Source organism: Carassius gibelio, chromosome B14 (genome assembly GCF_023724105.1).
Source record: "Carassius gibelio isolate Cgi1373 ecotype wild population from Czech Republic chromosome B14, carGib1.2-hapl.c, whole genome shotgun sequence".
Taxonomy (NCBI): Eukaryota; Metazoa; Chordata; class Actinopteri; order Cypriniformes; family Cyprinidae; genus Carassius; species Carassius gibelio.
The window spans coordinates 5081166-5107172 of NC_068409.1; the positions used below are offsets into that span (position 1 = coordinate 5081166).

At 39.0% G+C, this 26007-nt stretch overlaps 1 protein-coding gene across 5 annotated transcripts; it reads left to right on the forward strand.

The window, feature by feature from the left end:
• Positions 1 to 1532: 1532 nt before the first annotated feature.
• Positions 1533 to 23517, forward strand: LOC127970888 (UDP-N-acetylglucosamine--peptide N-acetylglucosaminyltransferase 110 kDa subunit). Of its 5 annotated transcripts, none has more exons than XM_052573586.1 (23): positions 1533 to 2000; positions 3353 to 3533; positions 3813 to 4056; positions 5435 to 5503; positions 8745 to 8861; positions 8946 to 9025; positions 9109 to 9304; positions 9523 to 9663; positions 9785 to 9885; positions 9978 to 10131; positions 10214 to 10315; positions 10401 to 10580; positions 10714 to 10872; positions 10966 to 11055; positions 11152 to 11277; positions 13975 to 14145; positions 14233 to 14349; positions 14437 to 14601; positions 17221 to 17268; positions 17493 to 17645; positions 20838 to 21090; positions 22414 to 22537; positions 22618 to 23517. In XM_052573586.1, the coding sequence occupies exons 1-23, from the start codon at positions 1964 to 1966 to the stop codon at positions 22796 to 22798; spliced, it is 3189 nt and encodes a 1062-aa protein (XP_052429546.1). In that variant the 5' UTR covers positions 1533 to 1963; the 3' UTR covers positions 22799 to 23517. The 5 variants fall into 5 exon arrangements, with proteins under 5 accessions (XP_052429546.1, XP_052429547.1, XP_052429548.1 ...); XM_052573587.1 differs by having other exon boundaries at positions 1555 to 2000; positions 3383 to 3533; XM_052573588.1 differs by lacking the exon at positions 17221 to 17268 and having other exon boundaries at positions 1556 to 2000.
• The last annotated feature ends 2490 nt before the right edge of the window (positions 23518 to 26007 follow it).

Below are 26007 nucleotides of genomic sequence, written 5' to 3' on the forward strand. Positions count from 1 at the left end.
GCTTGTCCCGAAGCAACAGCCAAGCGCTTTGGTAAAGTGGGGCAAACTGAATCAACACACTCTAAGCAGCCTTTCTAGCAATGATGTCAACCCTTTCCCATACAGATCGGCCCAGACCCTTGAGAGAAAAAAGTTAATGAGCCTCACATCACAGGCTCAGCCCTTTAGACACGTCAATCAGTCAGAGAGGCTGGGGCAGGATGTAAGGCTGAATTGATTCAGTTATGTTTACTTCCCTTGCTTTTGGAAAGCATGGAGCCTTGAGAATGGCAACAGAGGATGACTTGAGCACTAGGCCACTTTAAACCATTTATTTACCCACCAGATTTATGGGGGCAGAGCAACATGGCAGACTGACTGAGGAAATAAGCATTTACACACAAAGCTTTCTTGTGAATACATCAGCGCCTTCTGCTGACTGCTGGCAGTATGGTCCTCCTTACATTTGACCTTTGACATATGGCAGTCAGGAATCAAACTAGCCTGGATTGGATTGGACTTTTCCATCATTTGTGATTTAAAAAGAACAAAAAACAAATAATAATCACAAAGATAAACTTTTTGCCAATAGAGTGAATTCAAGCAGCCTAAAGAAAACAAATCAGGTTTACTGCATTAATCTAACTGAGACTTGTCATAGCACTTGCATATATTGCTCTTTTGTTGGTTTTGATTGCTTCTATTGTCCTCACTTGATAAAAGCTTCTTCTAATTGACTAAATGTAAATGCAAAGTTTACCACTTTTTGTTAAACTTGTGATTTTGGAACCCAGATTATTTTTGTTCTTTATTACCTAGTTAACGTTTAGGCCCAGCTGTGATATTTTCATTTGAGTTCAGTTCGTATCATGTGTTATCTGGAAGGTTTATACCAAGAAACATGTTGAGATCATGCTCAAAACGAATGTATCTCAGGTAAGGTGGGTTTGCTGGGAAAAAAATTACAGTATATCTTATTTAGCAAAAACAAAAGCATTTTTATTGTGTATTTTATTAACAGATATTTTTAGACAAACAAAATACTTTTGGCAAACCCCTAAATATAGCCTATGAGTAAAATGTATGAGAGTATACTCGCTTAGTGCATTAAATTCAAAACATATGAAATGTATGCATATTTAATTAGATAAAGAAACATATCGTATATATACAACGTATATTTCACATTAAATTTCAGAAACCGTACAAAACTGTTGTCTTAATGTACTGTAACTAATTAATCAGATAGGTGATATAATCTGTGGTGTTTCCACAGTTCCCGCCTGAACAGCGCGCAGTGTTCATCCGCACCCCATCTGAACGCTGCCATACTAAACTATTGTGTAGTCGAGCTCGCGCAATGATACAGCAAAGAACAGATTACGCCATTCACACACAGTTCTTGGACTTGACGCTTAAACTTCCGTATTTTTCAATATCTATAAATAATAATATATACACTAACGCACAATTGTCGAAAATTGCTTTCAAAATAATTTGTAAAAATAGAACGCGATATTTGTATGGACCTAGTTTTGTAATATTCCCGCCCCTCCTCTTTGAAAAAGAAGTTCCGGTCACATCCGCCATTTCGGTGGAGCCTGGAAAGCCATTGTTTTTAGCTAAAATTACCGCAGTGGTGGAAGTATTGAATTTAAATTTGCCGATTTTAGTACCAATCTCGATTTAATGTTTAAGACTTTAAGATATGTATTCTTAGGGCAAGTGACGTCGAGAAAAACATACTTTAAGGCGTTTTCTTTGCGCGTTTGATTCGGTGAATTGTCCGCTATCTCCTGTTAGTGTTAGCTTAGCAGTAGCAAGACCGCAGTCTGTTTACCGACGATTTCAGCGTTTCTTGCAATAATATCCGAGCCTAGCTTTAAATTTAATAAATACATTTAAGACCTTTATATTTAACATCTTCTCTTAAATCGTCACACTGTCCGCCGTCGCACAGGATTCAGTGAAGAGTGAAGGAGAGATGGCGAGCTCGGTGGGGAACGTGGCTGATAGCACAGGTAACGGTAAATGTGACATTAACGGTCGTTTAACTCGACGTATGAACGCTGTTTAATCGTCTTTTATTGATTTACTGTGAAGTTTATTTGTGACTGGTGTAATAGCTCTATACTTATGACTTCTTTGCATGCGTGTCATGAGTAAACTGTCAAGTAACGTTAGTTTTTGTTGAAGTAGGTTATAAACTAACGTTATTTCAGCATTTAAAGTAACGTTATCATTTTCTTTCCTCATGTTTACAAGACTGGTGGGTACAGCAGCTAACTAACGTTATTAAGGATGGTGATGGTGAATGATGTGTCCTTGTAAAAGATTCCTCGTGTATTGTTGCCTCATTGAATATCTTTTAGTCATTGTATGTATTTTTATAGACACAACACGTGACGTTTGTCAGTAACGTTATATAGCGTTAAGAGTGTGTAGACCAGGATTGTGCGCCATTTATAATTGAGAATATATTTTCAGTTCCAGAATTTGAAAGAAGGTAACTTAACGTTAGCGAAGAGGAAGCGAAACTGTAATTCAAACTCGAATTTAACATTGAGATGGAATGAAAAGAATGCGATGACTCTGTGATTTTAAGTTCTTCATTTCCACTTTGAGAAACTTTGATATGTTGTAATATACAACATGTGGGTAATTTCTAGAAACATTTAATTGGTGTAAATATTGAGTGTTCGATATTACATGTTTCTAATGGTGGATATATAACAAAGTTTAATTTAATGTGTGATAATTGCCACTTCATTTCCCAGAATACTCTAATTTAAAATGGAGCTAAATATGCCTAATACTTTAATTTCAAACAAATTCTTCCTGTAATGCAATTTAAACTCAAACTCTAGAATCCAAAGGAAACCAGTTCTTAAATTCTCTGGACCACACGTGTAAATCTGTCCTTCATATCACATAACACTCATTCATATCAAACCTCGTCTCTGTTTTTCATTTTCATCCTCATTCATTCCTTTACATTTGAATTTAAAGTTTATTACTTTTATTTCAATTATTAATTCATTAAAAAAAATTCAGTGTAATAATTTCAGCCATTTTATATCATTAGCTTCCAACTTTTTGTTTTATATATATATATATATATAATTATTATTTTTTTTTTTTTTTTTGATGGCGGTACATTAAAAGTGCTGTCATCGTTACATGAACTTTCAGTGCTATACTTTTTTTTTTTTTGTAGTGACAATTGTTTTACACTAGCGTTAATTTTTCAAAAACAGCACCACTGTTCTTGTTTGTTTTGTTTGATTTTTATTTTTCTTTATTTCGTTTTATCTCATTTCCATTTCTTCTAACATGTTGTTTTCCCCTCCTTTGGGTTGCGTTGGTGCTTCAGAACCAACCAAACGTATGCTTTCCTTCCAAGGGTTGGCAGAGCTGGCGCACCGTGAATATCAGTCTGGAGATTTTGAGGCGGCGGAGCGTCACTGTATGCAGCTGTGGAGGCAGGAGCCGGACAATACTGGTGTACTGCTGCTGCTGTCCTCCATCCACTTCCAGTGTCGCAGGCTTGACAGGTGAGACGGGCTCCTTTGCTCTGTCTTCAAGGAGCACATCTGTGGGTCTGCTTCACTGCTTCTCTTTGGGAAGAAGGATTGGTGGTGTGCTGTTTGTCTGCAAACATATCTGCAAACATAACACGGTTTATGCAAGAATAACAATAATTTTACTCAATAGCATGTCCCCCAAAAATGTAAATTGCAAATAACCTGGGCCATTTCTTTAAGGGAACAATATAGGAATGTGTTTGTTGCACGTGGTGGAAATATGTCAGTCTGATTCTCTTAATTGTGCAGGTCTGCCCACTTTAGCACTCTGGCCATCAAGCAGAACCCCATGCTGGCCGAGGCCTACTCTAACCTGGGCAACGTTTACAAGGAACGGGGTCAACTCCAGGAGGCCATAGATCACTACCGCCATGCGCTCCGTCTCAAACCGGACTTCATCGATGGATACATCAACCTGGCAGCAGCTTTGGTGGCAGCAGGGGACATGGAGGGAGCCGTTCAAGCATATGTGTCCGCTCTCCAGTACAATCCTGTGAGTAAACCTCAAAATGTCTCAGAGAAACACAGTGGTTTCACACCAGTGTTTCCCCTAGGTTTACAGCTAAAGTAAAAGTGTAAAATTGAGAAGAAAAAAAAATATAGATAGATAGCTGGGTGATATATCTAACGATATGATCATTTTGTTTTGGGGTGAACTATTCCTTTAAAATAAACAAAACAAAACACAAAGAGCAAAATCATTCACTGATGTTGACTAAATAACTTTAATAAGAATCAATGTACAATTGATGTATATAGAGTAAGAATACAGTGTTTCAGTTTTTATTTGTTAATTTAGTTTCTTGAATGCTACAGCTAAAAACACCTACTGTACCTGAAATTTTTTTACCTGTTTTACTTTGTTACCTTGAAAAAAAAAAAAAATTATATTATATTTTTCTGGGGGTAGCACTAAAATCTTCTCTTGGTTCACATAACCGCTTTTCCGCTGTCAGGGAAGAGCTTTAAATGGGCTGGATGGGGCTACTAGCCTCGGACCTGTAGCACCGAGCCTAAAATCATGCTGTTTCAATCATCAGGCCAATGTCACGCAAACCCATCATTTCACCAACAGTGAGAAATTATCAGAAAACTGAGAAATAAGTCACTGGGACTAGCGCGATCACAGAATTAACATGATAAAAGTGGCTGTTTGTTAAAGATTTAAATCCAAAAGCATCAGTGTTTTACAACAGGTGATCCATGGATCATAATTAATTCATTTATCAGGATTGAAAATTAGTCACAAAGAAATAAAGCGTTGTGAACATAGCCTACCTACTTATTCAGTCGAGTCTGTTTCATTGTAGTTACAGCATATACATCAAATTTAGAAAGTATATATATATATATATATATATATATATATATATATATATATATATATATTTTTTTTTTTTTTTTTAAGCTCTTGAACAAAATTTTTTTTTTTTGACATACGCGGAGCTAAACTCTCCAGACGAGACTTATGACAAATAAAATGTTACTAAATAAATGCCCAATTGTGATAGAGCTGATATCTGATTTCTTCAAGTGGTCGTATTTAATATTTTTACTACAGAAACGTTATTAGCGTGCATATAGTTTTTGCATCACTTATACATATTTCTGCCTTGTATGGTGATCATAATCCACATTGGATCAAGTTATTCAAAACTCGCTGCTGACTGAAAGTGAGTCTTGAGCTCAGCTTATTTTTAAAGTTTTTAATGCTGGTGTTAAAGCTGTTAACTTTATGAAATGATCCGCGGCGCTGGTTCTCTCAAGACGCGGAGAAACTCCACCTTGGTTTTTTTTTTTTTTTAAACACTCCACCCAGCTTTCGTCTCTGTCAGTTGGTAGTTGTTTATTTTTTCTGTCTCTTGTTACAGGATCTGTATTGTGTTCGCAGTGACTTGGGTAACCTGCTTAAAGCGCTCGGGCGCCTTGAAGAGGCAAAGGTATGTTAACATGTCGGCCCTTGCACGTCTACATAATTATTTTTGTTTTTAAATCATAGCTGTAGACCATAATCCCCTGTCAGACACCTAGCCATTCTTGTACTTTGGGAGTGAGTGTTAGGCTTGTTTTTCATTCAATAAGTTCTTGTCAGCACACTCGAGTGTGCTGCTCATTTTATTTCGCCACGTCAGCACTCTTTACCGTCTTACAGGTCCAGCCTGAGCATTCATCTAGAGCAGAGTGAACCTAGAGCCACCAGGTCACCTGCATCTCACCTACATAGTCAAAAGCAAATTCTCTCTCTTATTTATTTTAATTCAGAAAAGTTAAGACCCCTTTACTCTCTTCTCACTCGCTTTTTGTTTTGTTCTGTTCATTTGGATGGCTAGATTAGAGACATACCCCTTCTGTCCACCCCTTCTTTTTGCACCTCTCTCACTCCAATGCTGCTTTCAGTCTAAACACTGCTTGTTCCTGGCCCGGCCAGCCCCCACTCGCCCCCAAACAAAGGAAGAAAGGCTGGGCTCTTCTGTGTCTCACACCAAATGGGGGCCTAAAACACATGCTGCAGTTTGGCATGCTTTTTTCCCTGTAGTCTGATGGAGGGATTTCACTGGCTCGGTCTTTGAGAAATAAATGGACTGATGAAGATAGTGGTTTTTGCTGTGCAAAAAATAAGATGGCTTCTATCCCTAACCATGCATTTTGGGTCATTTGGGTTATTTAAAACCGTTGATTCCCTTTAAAAGTTGAAAAGTCATGGCCCTTTGGCTTTCATTTTGGATTTACTTGCTCAAATAGATGCCTTCTTTCAGGCAGTGGCTATTTGTGGTTTCAGAGGGTTTTTTGGGAGTTTGTCGTGAAGTTGTAAAGAGAGGTCTCCTCCTGTTGGTTAGAAGCCCTCTTATTTGGTGCCTCAGGGGGGCGGGGTGGGGAAGAGTACGAGGGGCCGGCGGCCCCCCACCAGCTCTGTCGCTCCTAACCCCCCGCGCGCTCGCTTAGGGCCTGTGGAGTGTGCGCGCGTCGAACTGTCTGTCTGACCCCTCAGTCAAGCCAACAGATGCTTTGTAAGGGCTCCATAGTGCATTCGAGGAAAGCCTGTATCATTTTGGCCGTTTTTTTCCCACCAGTTCAACTTCACGTCCCCCTATATTTATAGATTACAGGGTTGGGGAGGGTTTGTGTTTTTCCAACACTGTGTCAGCCCTGGGCTGTGCCAGGCAGACAGATCGCTTTTTGCACTCCACTGCACGCGTCAGACAATATGATTCTAGATTCTCTATATTCTCTATAGAGAGAATTATACTCGCGCGACACAAGCGATGACCTCTTTATTTCAGAGCTGTGGAGGCTTCTAGGTGATTATGAAGTCTTTAAACCCCAGACTTTTTCCCATATCCATTGGCCAGGAGTCAAGATGGCAGGACAGGATAAAGCAAACAAGGTATTAAACCATGTAAACAAAGAACAAAAGAATCATTGATTACATTTCTTTCCCCTTGTATGTTATGATTATTAATATTCCCAGAGCAATGGGGTCAGTTCGTTTGGGTAAGATCAAGCCAGTTGGCCTCCCTCCTTTACCTGTATTTGAAAATGTGACACGGTATTGAGAAGTTTGAACCTGTGTGTAAATCTCATCTCAGAGCCTTTCTTCACTGTCGACCCCTTGAGAACATATTCCTGTTTCTGAAAATGTACAGTCCTTTCATTGCATGGGTTAAACTGATGTTAGGTCATTTTACATTTATTTTCTTTTTCTTTTCCTTTTTTTTTTGTTTTGTTTTGCTTTGTCAATACAAGTTTTGATGTCCATATGAAATGTCTTGATTGCAAACTTTTACTAACGCTCTTGTTTTCTTATTTTGTCTCTTTTGGTTTTTCCACAACTGATATTGTTATTGAGAAGGTTTCAGGTGGGTGACAGTGTTCCTGCGTAGGTGCGGTCCGGTGGACAGGAACACTAGGGCAGCATCAGTCTTCTCCTCTTCCAGCTGTGGCCGCCCCCCCAGAACAAAGTCCAAAAATATGGTAACGGGTTTGTAACAAAAACAGAAAGAAAAACTCCTTAGTCCAATGGCTGAGTCCTTCTGTCTTGTGGCTTCCTTAGAAGAACAAAAAAGCAAGAGAAAAAAAAAACCTAGTAAATTAAAGCAGAAGAAAAGCGTAATGCCCAAGTAAATTAAAAAGAGAAATGGATTCGATGCTGTAATCGAACAAAAGCACAGTAAGAACCCTCTAACTCTCTTACTTGTTGATTTATTTTTTCCTGTTCATGTGGATTATGATTTATTTTTCTTCTTTATTTGGAGTTGCAGCGTTCTGCTGAGCAGATGATGCGCTGTGAGTCTGCAGCGGCGCAAGGGCTGCGCAGCGACACAACCGCGACCAAAAGACGCGCGCTTGAACCGCACTCCCTCCCCTCGATCCCCGGCTGACGGGTTGCAGACCTGCATGCCCTCCCTGCTAGCATGGCACCCAGTGGCTGTGCAGCCTTAAACAGGACACCATTGGCAATGGCCATTATTTAGTATGACTACTTAATGTATTACTCTCCAACAGTTAACTCCTTAAGATATGAATGGATTTGGCCATGGGTACTCACTCCAGTTGAAGGCCCCAAAGAGTAGAGGGTTTCATAGTGTCGTGTGCCAGACTGGTGGGGAGTTAAATCGCTTCAGGTCTGCTTTCTGCACCCTGAGCTGGCGTTGGCGCAGGCGAATACTGGCGCTAGCGGGAACGGCGCAAGCGTGCGTGGCTTTTTGCGCTTGCATTACAGGGACCTCCACCTGCACGCCACACTTGCATTTAAGGTTGTGAATTTTACTGGTATTGTGTAATGTCAATAATCTAAAGCTGACTTGGTACTCGTGCTTTTTTGGCATTTTAGTTTTAAGTGCAACATTTCAGTCGTAAAGTTTTTTTTGAAACCGCATAACTGAAGAATGTAAGTGGGAGTATAGGTGTTGGTTGGATTTGCGCAGCGTAGGAAAAGTGTGCAGCTTAGCGCGGCAGAATTTTGCGCACGCGAGCCCATGCTGCAGACTCACTTTTTGCATTTTTGAGAATAGAGACTAACTCTTTTTCTGTCTGCCTTTCTGTTCTTTCTTCCTTTTTATTTGATCTTTTGGTTTCTTTACTTTTACAACCCCTCCTCTGTCTACTCTGTTCTTTTCTCTACCTCTTCTTCCTCCTGTTTTTTATTTTTATTTTATTTTTTTTACTGTTAACCTATTGAAGGCTTGTTACCTGAAGGCAATTGAAACCCAGCCAAACTTTGCCGTGGCCTGGAGTAACCTGGGCTGCGTGTTCAATGCCCAGGGGGAGATCTGGCTGGCCATACATCATTTTGAGAAGGTTGGTTGCAGATGACAATCACACTTTGGACATTGATAATAAATGAATGAATGAATATGATGGGCTGTTTCTGTGGGTTTACAGGCAGTGACCCTGGACCCTAACTTTTTGGATGCTTACATCAACTTGGGCAATGTTCTGAAAGAGGCTCGTATCTTTGACAGGTAAACGGTTACTTCCTCCCCCATTAAATTTTGACTCAAAGTCTTTTTCTGCCAATGTGATGCATGTTGTTTTCCTCTTACAGAGCTGTTGCTGGTTATCTGCGTGCCCTCAGCCTGAGCCCTAATCATGCTGTTGTCCACGGAAACCTGGCGTGCGTGTACTACGAGCAGGGATTGATTGACCTGGCCATTGATACTTACCGACGTGCCATTGAACTGCAGCCACACTTTCCTGATGCATACTGCAATCTCGCTAATGCACTGAAAGAGAAAGGCAATGTAAGAACCTATGTTTTCATCCCATTCAACTGTCAGTGTTGTGCTGTGTAAGGCACAGCTCAAAGCAAGCAGATTTCTGTTGTCCAGTTCTCCCTCGCATAAAATTCCCAACCGCACAGATTCCTATAGAAATGACTCAAGTTTGCCGGCTTAAATTCATAGGACAACCTTTAGAATCAAGAGATGGATTGTCTGCTAACTTGGACGTTTCCTTTTAGGTTTCTGAAGCTGAAGATTGTTACAACACTGCGCTGCGTCTGTGCCCGACTCACGCAGACTCCCTTAACAATCTGGCCAACATCAAGCGAGAGCAAGGCAACATTGAGGAAGCTGTGCAGCTCTACAGGAAAGCGCTGGAGGTGAGGGGACCAGTGAAGTTCTCTTAAAATGCAAATTCATTAATATAGCCAAATTTTTTTACCTATTAATTGAGATGTTTTCATTCATGTGTCTTAAATATTTGGTTTATTTCTTGGAAAGGTGTTCCCTGAATTTGCTGCTGCCCATTCAAACCTTGCCAGTGTCCTGCAGCAGCAGGGGAAACTTCAGGAAGCTCTCATGCACTATAAGGAAGCAATCAGGCATGTTCTTGTGTTTAGCTACATTATAAAGTCATTTTGTATTGATATCTTTCAAAATCTCACTGTCCGTCTGTTTTGCAACCCCTGAGCAGAATCAGCCCCACATTTGCTGATGCTTACTCTAACATGGGCAACACTCTGAAAGAGATGCAGGATGTTCAGGGAGCGCTGCAGTGCTACACCCGAGCCATTCAGATCAACCCCGCTTTTGCAGATGCTCACAGTAACTTGGCTTCAATACACAAGGTAAGAATCTAGAAATTTGGAGAATGAATTTCCTTTCAGTGGTTTTCATTGTTAAATTTGGATTCAAATTCTCCCTTTTAAGGATTCTGGGAACATTCCTGAAGCGATTGCATCGTACCGCACTGCCCTGAAGCTCAAGCCTGACTTCCCTGATGCTTATTGTAACCTGGCTCACTGTCTGCAGGTATGTAGGAGTCTTAAGTGCATGTTTTCACTGCGCAGTCTGGTGGGAATCTTTGTTTGACAACATATTGTGCTCTGGTCCTCAGATTGTTTGTGACTGGACTGACTATGATGAGCGCATGAAGAAGCTGGTGAGCATTGTGGCTGATCAGCTGGAGAAGAACCGCCTGCCATCCGTGCATCCCCATCACAGCATGCTCTACCCCCTCTCTCACGGTTTCCGCAAGGCAATTGCAGAGAGACATGGCAACTTGTGTCTGGATAAGGTGTGTATATTACGTTAAACATACTTACACAGACTCATTCTGTTCTGACGCATTTTCAGATTTGTAACTCGGTTTTGGTGTGAAAGTAGTTCTTATATTCAAGTGTCAGTGTAATACTTTGCTTGTTCTGTAGATCAATGCTCTTCATAAGCCTGCCTATGAGCATCCGAAGGACTTGAAGGCCAGTGGAGGCCGTTTGCGTGTGGGTTACATTAGCTCTGATTTTGGCAACCATCCCACGTCCCACCTGATGCAGTCCATCCCTGGCATGCACAACTCTGAGAAGTTCGAGGTGATGTGTCTGTAATGCAGTAGTTAATTACAGATCTTTCTGTTGAGCACATTGTGGAGAGCTGGTGGTCTCATACTGTTATATTGTTCACAGGTGTTTTGCTATGCTCTCAGCCCAGATGACAGCACCAACTTCAGAGTTAAAGTCATGGCGGAGGCTCATCACTTCATTGACCTCTCACAGGTGAGAATGTGTACATGACACAGGATTATTGTAGGTATATCATTTTATTTTCCATTCAGGTGTCTGTTTTGGTTTCATCGTATCCTGTGCTCATAGATCCCTTGTAATGGAAAGGCAGCAGACCGGATCCATCAAGATGGAGTCCACATCCTGGTCAACATGAATGGTTATACTAAAGGAGCACGCAATGAGCTTTTCGCATTGCGCCCTGCACCCATTCAGGTAGGCCAGCGGTCGGGAACATATGGTTCACGAGCCACACCTCGCCAGATCTCTTGCCCTTTACCATCAAATGATATATTACAAAAACACACATCACTAGCGATCAGCAATTACTTTGTTGTAGAGAGCATACATAAGCTGATAAAACATTTATAATTATAATAATGCATTTTTTGGACCGACTCATGAAAGCAAACCACTGACATGTCTATGGTAACGTACAGCTAATAAACGACGATGAGTAGCTTATTTGTGGTAGGCTAATGGCAAAAAAAGATTTTTTTGAACAGCAGAAAGTATAAAAATATGTAAAAAAAAAAAAAAAAAAAAAAGTGACAGGACTTGATTTTATTTTTTTACACTTTTCGCTTTATCCATGCTGTTAGCGTTATTAATAAAAGAACGTGAATGAATGAGACCGTAATGAGCAGGACATTCTTGGTATTAAAAAGACAGCATTAAAAACTCCAAGCCTTGAAACCGAACTCAGTCCGCGTCTGACTGGATGTATAGTAGACTTTTTGTCTTCAGTGGCGTGCCTAAAACGGTCAAAACACGGAGTGTCAAAATGTCTGCACTGGTATGTATTCACATAAAAATGGTCGACATAAGCACCATGTATTTTTTCACTGACTCACTCAGTTTCTCTCTCTCTCTCACACACACACACACACACACACACAGAGAACTCAGGCTTTAAGGTTGTAAACAACCTTGCATTAAAAGACAACATTGTAGATGTCATTTTCATTTCATCTTGCATGTAATGCCTGATTAAGCAGCGTTTTTGAGTGGAGCGCTGCTTTGTGTAGAGAAACCACTATCTCTCCCGCAAGCAGAGAATACAAGCTCCTCCTGCAGGCAGAAAATTCACTTGCATATATACTTGCAAAGAGAGAGGGAGTGTTAATTTCCGCAATGAATGAATGAATGGGGGAGTTTTGTTTTCACAAGCGCAGATGACGCTTGTGGTGTTTTCAACCTGTCGTCTCACTATAATATGAACATACGGATTTCATCCCCTGCTTCTCTGAGATTTACTTCATTAGAATTGTTTACTTTGACAAAACCACCAGTGTATGACATACACAGCAGCTGCAAGTTCTTCATGGTAACCCTTCAAAATAAGTTTATTTTAACGTGAAGAAATTGTCAAATATATTACTATTTAGCAGTCTAAAGACTCAATAGCCGCATTTCCACTATCGGGCCAGTGCGAGCCAGGGCTTAAAGCGGGCCAGGCGAGGCTCATAGCCCCTGGCCAGTAGCACGAGGCCAGAATAGCGCAGGGTTTCCACAGGGGAGCTTGAAGCTCCGCTGCACGTCACTAAAACACGCCCTTTACACGCCTCTCAGAACAACGTCATGCAACCTCAAAATTTCACCAACAAAGAGAAGTTATCAGAAAACTAAGAAATAAGTCACTGGAACATGTGCGATCACAAAACGAACATGATAAAAGCGGCAGTTTGTTTGCATGCTTTGTTATATATTCAAATTCAAAAGCATCGATGTTTTAACTATAGAATACATGATACATTGATCATATTGATTTAATTTATCAGGACTCAAAATTATTCACACATAAATACACTTATATCTATTTTATTTATTTATTTGTAACGCTCATGAAAATAGCCTGCTTGTTCATTCAAGTCTGTTTCTGTTTATTAGCCACAGTAGCGGTCACATTTAGAATGAATGATAATCTCTATTTTTGTAAGCTCCCGAACAAAAACATTATTATGCTATATTCTTTTATGATAGGCAACGTGAGAAAAACTCTCGAGACGACGCTTGTGACAGAAAATATAAGTTACTTAATAAATACACGACTGTGATAGAGAATAAGAAGCTGACGTCTGATTTCTTCAAGCGGTCATATTTTACCATATTTACTATGGTAACATGTTTAGCGTGCATATCTTTTTCATCGCTTATAAATATTTCAGCCTTGTTTAGTGATTATAATCCACATTGGATCAAGTTATTTCAAACACTTGCTGCTAACTAAGAGTGAGTTTTAAGCTCAACTTATTTTAAAACATATTTAATGCTGGTGTTAAAGCTGTTATCTTTCTGAAATGATCCGCGCTGACGCTCTCTAGACACGGAGAAACTCCGCCTTTGTTCATAACTCCTCCTCTAGCCCCAGCTGGCCCGCTTTGGCCCAAGGATTTTGTCGGGCCGAAAAACCTGGCCGTTGGCCCCGAGGAAGCCCCGGCGAGGCACGATCAAGCCCCGGAAGTGACTGTGGAAACGCGACTGGCCCTGGCACGCACTAGCACGCCCGGTCCTAGCTCGATAGTGGAAACACGGCTAATGTAACAACAATGCTGCTACTAATACTAATAAATATGAATACTTATTTTTAAAGGAATAACTACTTTTTTCTTTCTTTTTAATTTTAACAAAACCTCATTAGCATCTAGTCAGTAAATCTGGTTCCGTTATTACCACTAAATCGCCGGTAATCACGGAACCAGATTTACTGACTAGATATATTGCCCAGACCTGTTCTAATTATTATTATTATTTTTCTGGCAGCCCTACATTAGTGTCTATTTTAAATGTGACTTGCTTGATAAAATTAGTAGTTTCTTAAATTATATTACTAAAACCTAACCTTTAAATAGTAACAATATAATATGTAAAGATCTAGTTGAATAATAAATAACTTTTTCCAATCCACTCTAGGCCATGTGGCTTGGATACCCAGGCACCAGTGGAGCTCCGTTCATGGACTACATCATCACTGATAAAGAGACGTCTCCTTTTGAGGTCGCAGAGCAGTACTCTGAGAAAATGGCCTACATGCCAAACACTTTCTTCATCGGAGATCACGCCAACATGTTCCCTCACCTCAAGGTAAGGTTCAGTAAGGTTCAGTAAGGGTTTTTTTTTTTTTTATCTGTTACAGAGAAGCAGGCTCATGTGTTTCTTTCCACCCAATAGAAAAAAGCGGTGATAGACTTCAAGTCAAATGGCCATATTTTTGACAATCGCATAGTACTGAATGGCATTGATCTGAAAGCCTTCCTGGAAAGCCTGCCGGATATCAAAATTGTGAAGGTTAGTGAAGAAACCACTGCTTTAGTGTATTCCATTACCCTGTAAAACAGACATGCTGATGTTCCCTTCTCATTATTCAACTTTCAGATGGAATGTGATGGTCAAGAGTCCACTGACAGTAACGGTGCCCTCTCTATGCCCGTCATCCCTATGAACACAGCCGCTGAGGCCATCATAAACATGATCAACCAGGGCCAGATCCAGGTCACCATCAACGGCTTCACGGTCAGCAACGGCCTGGCCACCACTCAGGTACAGCCCATCGCATTGATCGCATCACTGGACTTAATTTGACTGATTTCACTGCAATTTCACTAACTTGACTGCTTTGAAATTTGGCTGTGGGGTTGGCTTGCCATGCTCTCAGACTGGGATTTAGTCTAGTCCATCATTCTTAGCATGACAGATCTGTGGATAGTTGACCACATTTACATGCACATCATTTTTCTGGTTAAGTCTCAATTCTGAGAGTTTTCCATTTCTTTTAATTTTGTTTTTACCAGTGCATATATAAATGAATATAACATTGAATAAGTGTTTGTTAACTGGAATATTAGGTTAAAGTGTTTACATGAATCATGCACACAATATCAATAATCAGTTTCTGATTCTAATGATCAAATTCTGAGTATTTTCTTCTGTGGTCAGTGACACCTCTGTCATGCCCTAATCGACAACGTGTAATTCTTTGTAGATTTAGTGGTGTGAAGGTGTTTTTATTGGAATATGGCTGTATTTGCTCTTGTGCCATTTGTATTTACACATGAGAGGCTTAATTTCTCTCAGATTGGTGGTGATTAGGAATGCACCGATAGGATGTTTTTTGTTTTTGACATATACCGATTTTAACAACTATTGGCTGATTCCAATTCCAATATCGATCAATTGCATAAAGGAGGAGTTAAAAACACTAAAAAAAAAGTTTGGTTCATTCCGAGCAGAATCGTTATTTGAACGTTTCTGTTCATGCGTTCCTCTGTGAGACCTGTTTGAGTAGAAAACATACCGTTTAATGTTTTTTTATTTTTTTTGCCAATAATATAGTACAGCGTTTAATTTGCTTCAAAAAAATTACCGTATTTTTCGTACTATAAGTCGCACCTGAGTATAAGTGGCATCACTCCAAAAATACGTCATGATGAGGGAAAAAACATAAGTCGCACAGGACTATAAGTCGCTTTTGTTTAGAACCAAGAACCAAGAGAAAACATGACCGTCTACAGCCGCCAGAGGGCACTCTATGTCTTCAGTGTAAACTACTGAAGCACTGAGCAGCATAGAGCGCCCTCTCGCGGCTGTAGATAGTAATGTTTTCTATTGGTTCATTTTTCTGTGTTCATGTCAAATTAATTTTGATAAATAAGTCGCACCTGACTATAAGTCGCAGGACCAGCCAAACAATGAAAAAAAAGTGCGACTTATAGTCCGGAAAATACGGATAAGTGTCTTGAATGATCTCTCTTAGTCATAGCCAATACTGCATCACCTTTTCTAGATTTACTAAAGACCAAATGTATAAAATAAAATAAAAACAAATAGTTTTGTCAAGATTTTTACAAATATTTCAGCATACAGAAAGGCTACTCCTTATAGGAGTTTTAAGATTGAAGAAACCGCCTCAGTTAGTAGGCTTTAAGTTCCATTTAATTACATAAAAAAAGGCTAAAATAATGGTAAATCAAAGCAAAATTACAAACACAATTATGCTATTTTAGTTCCCTTCTCTACACAACAAATCCTCTAAAGTTGTATTTATGCAAAATATAAGTGTCAAGCCAAAATAAATAAATTTAAAAACGAAACTGAAGCCTACCTCTCTCATTCTGCATGAATCCAGATGTTTCCATATTTTTGAAGTATCTGCATGTTTATTATGTAAACAATAGGCTTTGTTTTTTCACTAAAGACTATTTAAATTGAGCAGTGTATCGTTTTATATATCTTTAACTATTTTATTTTGATAATGAACAGGCTGCAATGTCAAATTAGCAAAAATTAGTTGTATGTTTGTGAAAGGCACCAACACAATCACTGCATTGTTTTCTCCACTGTTACGATGTTATTTATGGTCATACCAACGCTGCCTTGTCATACAGTTAGAAGCAAAACATTCAAAATTTTTGCTTTCTGCAATCTGTTTTTTGTCCCATGAACTTCGGAGTGTGTTACAGTTATCTGAAACTCAGCACAATTTTTATTTAGTTTTGTCAACCTGTTAATGATTCAACTGAAATATATTTTGTATATAGGCCTATATATTCCTTTTTAATATTTTCTCCGTTCACAGAAACGCAGCAGGTGCTTGATGTGACCTTGTTTGAATCAGTGTTCTGCACTGGTTTCAAACAAAAAGCTGCATATTACCTGCCATTCATTTCCACTTAAATGTAGGGCTGATGCTTGGTGATTTGTGACAAATCCTTGATTAAACTCTAACACCGGTGTTTTGCCATTGGGCCCTCCATATGATGAGTTCACAGATGAGAGCCAGCGTATCACTCGGATGCGTTAATGTCACGTTTGCGTAGACCATACTATGCCTATATTTTGTACCGATTTGATTTGGCAAGTGTTTAATTATTTTGCCCAGAGAAAAACTTTAGATTCTGCAACAGGCATGCAACTCATTGTCTACATGCAGTTCATTAATAAATCATTGGTATCCGACCTTTTCATGCTATATCTGATATGCAGATGGCTTAAAAATAATAATAAATCGGTCGATAAATATCAGCGGCCCATACATCGGTGCATCCCTAGAAATGATTCTGATGACCTCAGTTTCCTCCTCCGATCATCTCGAAAATCTGGCAAAAAGACTATTTTATAGTAGGCAGAGCCAGTGTATTACCACATGTTGTTGTTTTTCAGATTTTTACAGTGGAGGAGGTTATTGTATCTGGGACTGTAGCATTGCAGGTATGGCACACATAAGCTGGCTGAGAATAGCACGCTTTGAGACAGGATGTGCAATAGCCATTTTCCCCTACACTTGGGCCTTCACACCACTGCTGTAGGTGGCACAAACATGGTGGCGGAGAGCTGAAAGTCCTCTAGCGATGGGAGACACAGTTATAGGGCAAATGCTTGTCTTATCAGTACCTTAACTGTTAACTTACCTGTTCTTTAATGTTTCTGTTTAGATTAACAACAAAGCAGCAACCGGAGAAGAGGTTCCCAGAACAATCGTGGTGACCACCCGCTCGCAGTACGGCCTCCCTGAAGACTCGATTGTCTATTGCAACTTCAACCAGCTCTACAAGATTGACCCTCCCACCCTGCAGATGTGGGCCAATGTAAGAATATAATGGGCTTTTTTTTTATAAATCAGTTGTACATTACTAGAGAGAACTGATTTTGTGTATGGAAGCATATGGGTAGCATTATTCAATTTGGGATGTAATATGCAAAATGACAATGCAATATGTAAAATGGCAATGCATTTCTGTATTTACATTTACATTTCCCAATACATTTGTGCAACGTTTGGTGCAAAATGAAAATGAAAATTAAATTACATAATTTTCATTTGCCATTTACTACACCAGTTTTAAAATGTAAAATGAATATTAATTTTAACGCTTTATAAGTTGCAAAATTAAAATGAAAATGTATTACAGAAATGATTAGATATGTCTAACATGTTAAAGCAAAAACTGTGGCAAAATGATCATTTAAATGCTATTTTTCTTAATTGCATTAACACTCACAGTCAAGACACTTATGATTGCATTTTCATTCGGTGTCCCGCAATGAATGTAGCAAAACTCAATGTGCACATTGAAAATGCATTCCGAGCCGATCACGTGTCCCCGCCCTCGCGCCACGTCAATCATTGTGTGAACAAGGCGGGGCTTGCAGAAGGTCAGAGACTCAAGTCTCAAGAAGAGGATTCAATCAAGTGAGACAACATGGACAAGACAGTTGGTCCGTGTATGTTTTGATCATTTCGGTTTATGGCTTCAATATTTCATTCGGATTTGTGGGCGGAGCTGAAACGCTGCATTCATCTGATTGGTCGAATCGGATCGGTTTTCATCTGACAGCCTTCAGCTCGGTCTTGTCATTCTTTCAGGCAGAATAAGAGTCAGTGCGAGTGAAGCACTGAAATGTCTGAAACTACACTCACTGTTAATTAGCATAATATTTGAATCAGATGTAGCTGGGCAAATTCGTGCTGCTGAGACCTGCAAATTATTTCTAGGTTGTAGTATTGTATGAATATTGTCCCACTGATAAATACAGTGCAAATAGTTCTGTCCCTTTGGATAACAGTGAAGTGGAAATTAAAATCAATAATAGACTGAACACTTCCATGTCTGTAACATTTACCACTCTCATCTTTTAAGTCATAAGGCACTAGGTATGTGTGTGTGTGACATCAATAAATAATTGTAAAAATGAATATAGTTACATTTCTAAATAAAAATAGTAAAATTAGCTCCATGCTGCTCAGTGCTCCTGTAGCCTACCCCAGAGCGCCCTCTCGCGGCTGCAGACGGTAATGTTTTCTCTTGGTCTTGAATAAATGTGACATATAGTCCAGTGCGACTTATATATGTTTTTTTCCTCGTCATGACGTATTTTTGGACTGATGCAACTTATACCGAAAAATACAGTTAACATTATTATTATTATTTATAATGAGAGTAATTGACACAGACTAGAACTTTAATGTTTCACCCAATTCAGCTCATATCTTTAGACTCGTCCGACTCGTGTTGCTTGTATAACTGGCCAGACTTACCTTCCCAAAAAATCCTATTTAATTTTATTTAATAAATTTAACTATTTATTTCCACTTTACTGTTATCCAAAGAGACAGAACTATTTGCACTGTTTTTTATCAGTGGGACAATATTCATACAATACTACAACCTAGAAATAATTTGCAGGTCTCAGCAGCACGAATTTGCCCAGCTACATCTGATTCAAATATTATGCTAATTAACAGTGAGTGTAGTTTCAGACATTTCAGTGCTTCACTCGCACTGACTCTTATTCTGCCTGAAAGAATGACAAGACCGAGCTGAAGGCTGTCAGAGGAAAACCGATCCGATTCGACCAATCAGATGAAAGCAGCGTTTCAGCTCCGCCCACAAGTCCGAATGAAATATTGAAGCCATAAACCGAAATGATCAAAACATACACGGACCAACTGTCTTGTCCATGTTGTCTCACTTGATTGAATCCTCTTCTTGAGACTTGAGTCTCTGACCTTCTGCAAGCCCCGCCTTGTTCACACAATGATTGACGTGGCGCGAGGGCGGGGACACGTGATCGGCTCGGAATGCATTTTCAATGTGCACATTGAGTTTTGCTACATTCATTGCGGGACACCGAATGAAAATGCAATCATAAGTGTCTTGACTGTGAGTGTTAATGCAATTAAGAAAAATAGCATTTAAATGATCATTTTGCCACAGTTTTTGCTTTAACATGTTAGACATATCTAATCATTTCTGTAATACATTTTCATTTTAATTTTGCAACTTATAAAGCGTTAAAATTAATATTCATTTTACATATTAAAACTGGTGTAGTAAATGGCAAATGAAAATTATGTAATTTAATTTTCATTTTCATTTTGCACCAAACATTGCACAGATGTATTGTAAAATGTAAATGTAAATACAGAAATGCATTGCCATTTTACATATTGCATTGTCATTTTGCATATTACATCCCAAATTGAATAATGCTACCCATATGCTTCCATATTTGTGGACTTCAACACCCATAATGCACTTCTGATTTTGGTGATTTTACTCTTGTCATTCCCACTGTCTGTGGGACCATTGATCTGTCAAAAATTGTGCATTTTTCGTTATCCGGAAGAATTTTGCTGACAAACAAATGGTGATATCTGGTCCAGGTTACATGGAGAAAGAGTTAATATACATTTTCCATATACTACCAACATTATAACAATAAACAGCTGGTTAAAAATAAACTTGTGCTTTAAAGTGCCCCTGCTACGTGTTATGAAAGGTTCATATATTGGTTTTGGGAGTTCCCAACAACAGGTTGACATGTATGTAAGGTCACAAAACACATTAATTGTCTTATAATATGCATTTATTTTTTACCTTACTAACTCAACGACACTCAAACAATTCGCTCAACGATTAATTTTTCCAAACCCCTCCTTCGCGTGATGCTAGTCTGCAGTGATTGGTCTCATTTTCTATTCATCATGAGTCTGTGATATCTAATAAAGCAGTGTTTGTGAGCACAGTGCTGCTTTGTGTACAGCATTATTGAGAAAACCGCAAATTTACCGCTCCAAAAGCAGCACCTTGTGACAAAGAATCAATTTGAATGTTCATTCAGACCAACACAAAAATACCTAAAAGTGGGAGGGGAATATGCTAATGATTCATGAAGTAAAGTCAAGTCATCTATTTTTGGGTCGGTTCATTGAAAGCAACAGGATGTACTCATTGTGAAACTGAGCAGCTGTACTCACTGTGTTCTCGGTTCTGTAGATCCTGAAGCGTGTGCCCAACAGTGTGCTTTGGCTGCTGCGCTTCCCAGCTGTGGGTGAGCCCAATATCCAACAGTACGCTCAGAACCTGGGCCTGCCTGCCGCCCGCATCATCTTCTCCCCCGTGGCTCCTAAAGAGGAGCATGTGAGACGTGGACAGCTGGCTGATGTGTGCCTGGACACGCCGCTCTGTAACGGACACACCACAGGCATGGATGTGCTGTGGGCTGGTACCCCCATGGTTACTATGCCAGGTAATACAAGCCAGGAGCACACGATGATCATGGTCAAATTAATTTACAGACATCAACTAGCAGTGCTGGGAACGTTACTTACAAATTGTAGCCTGTTACTGATTCCAAATGACATGATGAAAATTGTAGTTAGTCAAGTCACCTTTATTTATATTGTGCTTTTAACAATACAGATTGTGGGTTTCCGATATGATTTTTTGATGGTGGATGTCTCCATGATCTGCTTTTGGAGAAAAACGGCACACATTTTATCCAATATACTGTACAACACCACATACATTCACATCAGTGTTACCTCAGCAGTAGAGTTACACTCACAGGACACTGCACATAGTCTTACTGCACAAAAGTCATTATTTGCATCTGCTTTAACATCTTGCCAGTTAAACATTTCATTTGCACACTGATCTGACGTGTGCTGTTTCTGAGAGCATACACCCGAAGTGCTCTCTAGCTGGTCAAACAGCCACTGACTACTGAATTAAGTTATCTTTTGCGCTACTACTGTCGAAACACACAATGTTTATATCTTTAAGTGAAGCATGATTTTGTGATCAGCAATAAATCTCAGCAAAACCTTTTTTTTTTTTTTTTATAAAAACGTTATTAAATGTGGTATTTTCACCTGCTTTCAGATGGAGCAGTATTTACTACACAGAGCATTAGTTCACTGCTCCATCTGAAAGCACCTGATGATGATGATTTACTGCTGATTACAGAACCATCTTTACAGACAAAATGCACATGAAAATCGCATTTGATTAATGTTGCAGCCCTAGTGTGGCTAACTCTAAACTTGTCGTTTTTTGGCTAAATGCTTGATGTGCATGCACTAGAGAATGTCATCATTATCCAGTGTTGGGTTGTTATCGTGACAGGCCTAGTGAGTCTGAGGATCTCTCAAAAGTGTTTGGCAGCAGTCTCTAGTTATAGTGATAATAAGTTAATTTTCTTCACAAACAGCGCCATTGTTACCTCGCTTAACGTCAGCAAAAACATAGAAATGATCCACTATATTGATTTGTTTGGCCAGAGTTCAATGTTGGTTTGGGTTCTTTTGCTGTTTTAGGCTGTAAGGACCTTTTGAAATAACTCAGATTGTATGGCGAAGTGATATGGACATGTAATGCGGTCAGAAGCTGCTTGGAACTATGTTCGTCGTTAGGGTTAATTGCACACCTTAAAAAGTTTGTATGCCAATCAGATTCAAGCATTCAGCAGTGAAGGAATAGCTTCAACTGAAATTGAATTGAAACACTTTTCCTTCCATGATTGCTATTTATCTTGCTTTTAAAGACCCTGACGTCTTGATGTTTTCTGTAGGAGAGACTCTGGCTTCTCGTGTCGCTGCCTCTCAGCTCACCTGTCTTGGCTGCCCTGAGCTCATCGCCCAAAGCCGTCAGGAGTACGAAGAAGTTGCTGTGAAGCTTGGCACCGATATGGAATTGTAAGTTCCTTTAGTCAATTTTCACTTTCAAAAGACATGTTTAAGATCCTTGAAACACGTTCTCCCTTGGTTGTGCTCAGCCTGAAGAAGGTCCGCGCCCGCGTGTGGAAGCAGCGCATCTGCAGCCCGCTCTTCAACACCAAACAGTACACCATGGACCTGGAGAGACTCTACCTGCAGATGTGGGAGCATTACGCCGCTGGAGGCAAACCTGACCACCTGGTCAAAATGCAGTCTCTGGAGAGCAGCGAGAGCGCCTAAGCGAAGCTTGTCCCTGCATGTGCCCCGTCCCCCAATATGTGACGTCACAGAGACTCATGGAGCCCACAGGTGACTACGATCCCAGCCAGCTTTTATTCCCATGAGCCCGAGTGGACAGCAGGATGCACAAAGCTGCTCCACTGAGACTCCTCCCTCTTCCCCATCGTCTGACTAGATTGATGTTGATTGGCTCCACTTTTCATTTGTTTGTTTCTCTGCTTCTGTAACTGAAGTGGACTTCATGGGAAAAAAAAAGTGGGGTCTGAAATGAGAAGGGGCAGTCTTACAATAATTCAGAAAATATAATCGTAAACATCACAGATAGGGGCTTTTTTTAGTTAGGTTTATGTGCTGCTTGACCTATTTTAGCTTTGTCATCATGACTTTAATCTGAGGGGCGGATGCATACCTCGGATCACCGATCTTTTTGCCAACATTTCCGTATGCTATCGATAGAGAATTTCCTCTTTATCAAAACATGCAATGTGAACGTGTCTTATTACACACTGACAGAAGGCCTGCAGACCGCTCAAGTACTGACTCCTGATTTTTCTTTCTTTTTTGTGATTTTACCGGGAAATGTCTAGGTAAGTATGTTCTAAGCTGTTTTGGTTTTGTACACTGTCTTCCTATTAACTCGTTTTATTTATGCACTGTCAGTGTCAATTCTGCAAGACTCTTTACATAAACTGAAATAAAGAGATGTGGCAAACCTTGAAGAGAGTTGCACATACTTGGCTGCGGTTTTGATTTGTTTTTCATTCATTCTTCCATTCCTTTTAGGAGCTAACACAGGTTATTGTGATTATACTGCTGTGACGTTGTGCAGGGTGTCTTGTTGCTGACTAAACTTTGATGTGCACCCACTGTAAATTTAATCTCTGTATTCGCTTCAATAAAGAAATGCTAAATAATCCATTTGTGCTATTTTTGAAAATGATGCATGTCATCCAGTGTGTACAGTATCACTTATCATAATGGGCTCTTATCTCATGTTTTTTTTATTCAATGTTATGTACGTGATTGAATGAGATCTAATAGGAGAGACCGGGACTAAAGATCACAGGGCTAGTTTTTACAGATGAGGTTATCTACTGAAGACTTTAGAGCCAAGGGTCCAATTAACTAAATATTATTTTCTTTAACGGTGGTTTTAGATGTTCACATCTAGTCTAAAAACACCAAAGATTAGTTTGATATTTGTGCATTCTTAGCTTCAAACTAAAATTCCAGTAACCTTGCATAAAGTGTAGCATTTTGCTGGAAAAGTGAAAAAGAATGGTTAAGTTCATTCAAAAATAAAAATGGTCACCTTTTCCTTCATGTCATTCCAAACCCATGTGACTTTCATTCATCTTCTGAACACAAATGAACAAAATCTTCAACATTAGGACCAACACTGCACTGTCTTACATTTCTGGCATACATCTTCAGGATCAATCATTAATGTTCTTTAGTGTGGTGTTTATGCTAAGAGCAAAGATGCATTGTGTTTACCGGAAAATATGAAATGTGCTGTATTGGTTTTCTTTCTCAATTATGGGAATTTGTCAGTAAGTGTACATACTTTACAATGCCACGTTGAGCCAATTAATGTTGACTTTATCTTTAATTACTGGTCTACAGAGAATAAGTAAAACATCCATTTTAATATTAAGCAGATGGCATTTTCTGAAACTAAATTTTGAATAAATACAGTTTGTATTTGAAAATGCAGTATTTATTAATTTTGTAAACAATTCTGTAAACCTTTGGTCTGAACATGCAGCTTTGATATTTAATAACTGTTAGCTGATAAATTACATCGTATATGAAAACTCCACAAGTGAAATTGAACTTTATTCTATTTTCTCTTCTCTTATTCTCTTAATTTCAAGCAGGCTCTTCACTGACACAGTTGAGTCTTTGGAAAAGAGGCAGCACCTTTGATTAAACTTCATTAGAAGCATTCAAAGCCAACAAAAGAGCAATATGCAAGTGCTCTGACAAGAAAAGAAAAACAATAGAGAAGATTTTTTTTTTCTAAGAAAAAAGAAGAAAACAATAAAAAAATTTACAGTGCAAATTTTTCAGGAATACCAGTCATGTTAGACCACTTCATAGCATTAAAACTGCATCAGAGTTGATGATTTGCCTGTATCAAGTTTGTTAATATAAAAATGATGTACTTTTCAAGCAAAACAACAGCCATGCTTTAAGTTCTTCCATCTGGTTTGTCAGATATTAAAGCATGATGTCCCTAACTTCTTAAATCTCAGTGACAGAAGAGAGGGATGAATATCAAGCTGTCCAACACTTGATCTCAGAAACACTAGAGGACCAAACACAACTGCCTCAGGCTTTATTCTCTGATTTCTTAGACTTTACATTCTTCTTTAACTTCTTTGTTGTTCGACTTTTTCAACATATCCTTCAACAACTTCTGTCTTCGACTTCTTCAGTGCCGTCTCCTTTCTCAACTTTGTCTTCTTCTACTCCATCAGTGACTTCAAATCCTTTGACTTCCCGGGCTCCTTGATTTTGACTTCAAGTTATTTTTCTTTGACTTAAATGTCATCAACTTCTCCATCTTTGACTTTTTGTTCTTTTTTCTTTTCCTTCAACTTCTTTGACATTTTCAACTTCTTCAGCTTATGGATATGGTTTCTCTTGACTTTGTCTTTTTATTCATATATATATGGAAGCGTATGGGTAGCAATATTCAATTTGGGATGTAATATGCAAAATGACAATGCAATATGTAAAATGACAATGCATTTCTGTATTTACATTTTCCAATACATTTGTGCAACGTTTGGTAAATTACATCATTTTCATTTGCCATTTCATACACCAGTTTTAATATGTAAAATTAATACTGATTTTAACGCTTTATAAGTTGCAAAATTAAAATGAAAATGTATTACAGAAATGATTAGATATGTCTAACATGTTCAAGCAAAAACTGTGGCAAAATGATCATTTAAATGCTATTTTTCTTAATTGCATTAACACTCACAGTCAAGACACTTACGATTGCATTTTCAATCAATGTCCCGCAATGAATGTAGCAAAATTCAATGTGCACATTGCAAATTTAATTTTCATTTTCATTTTGCACCAAACGTTGCACAAATGTATTGGAAAATGTAAATGTAAATGTAAATACAGAAATGCATTGTCATTTTACAGATTGCATTGTCATTTTGCATACTACATCCCAAATTGAA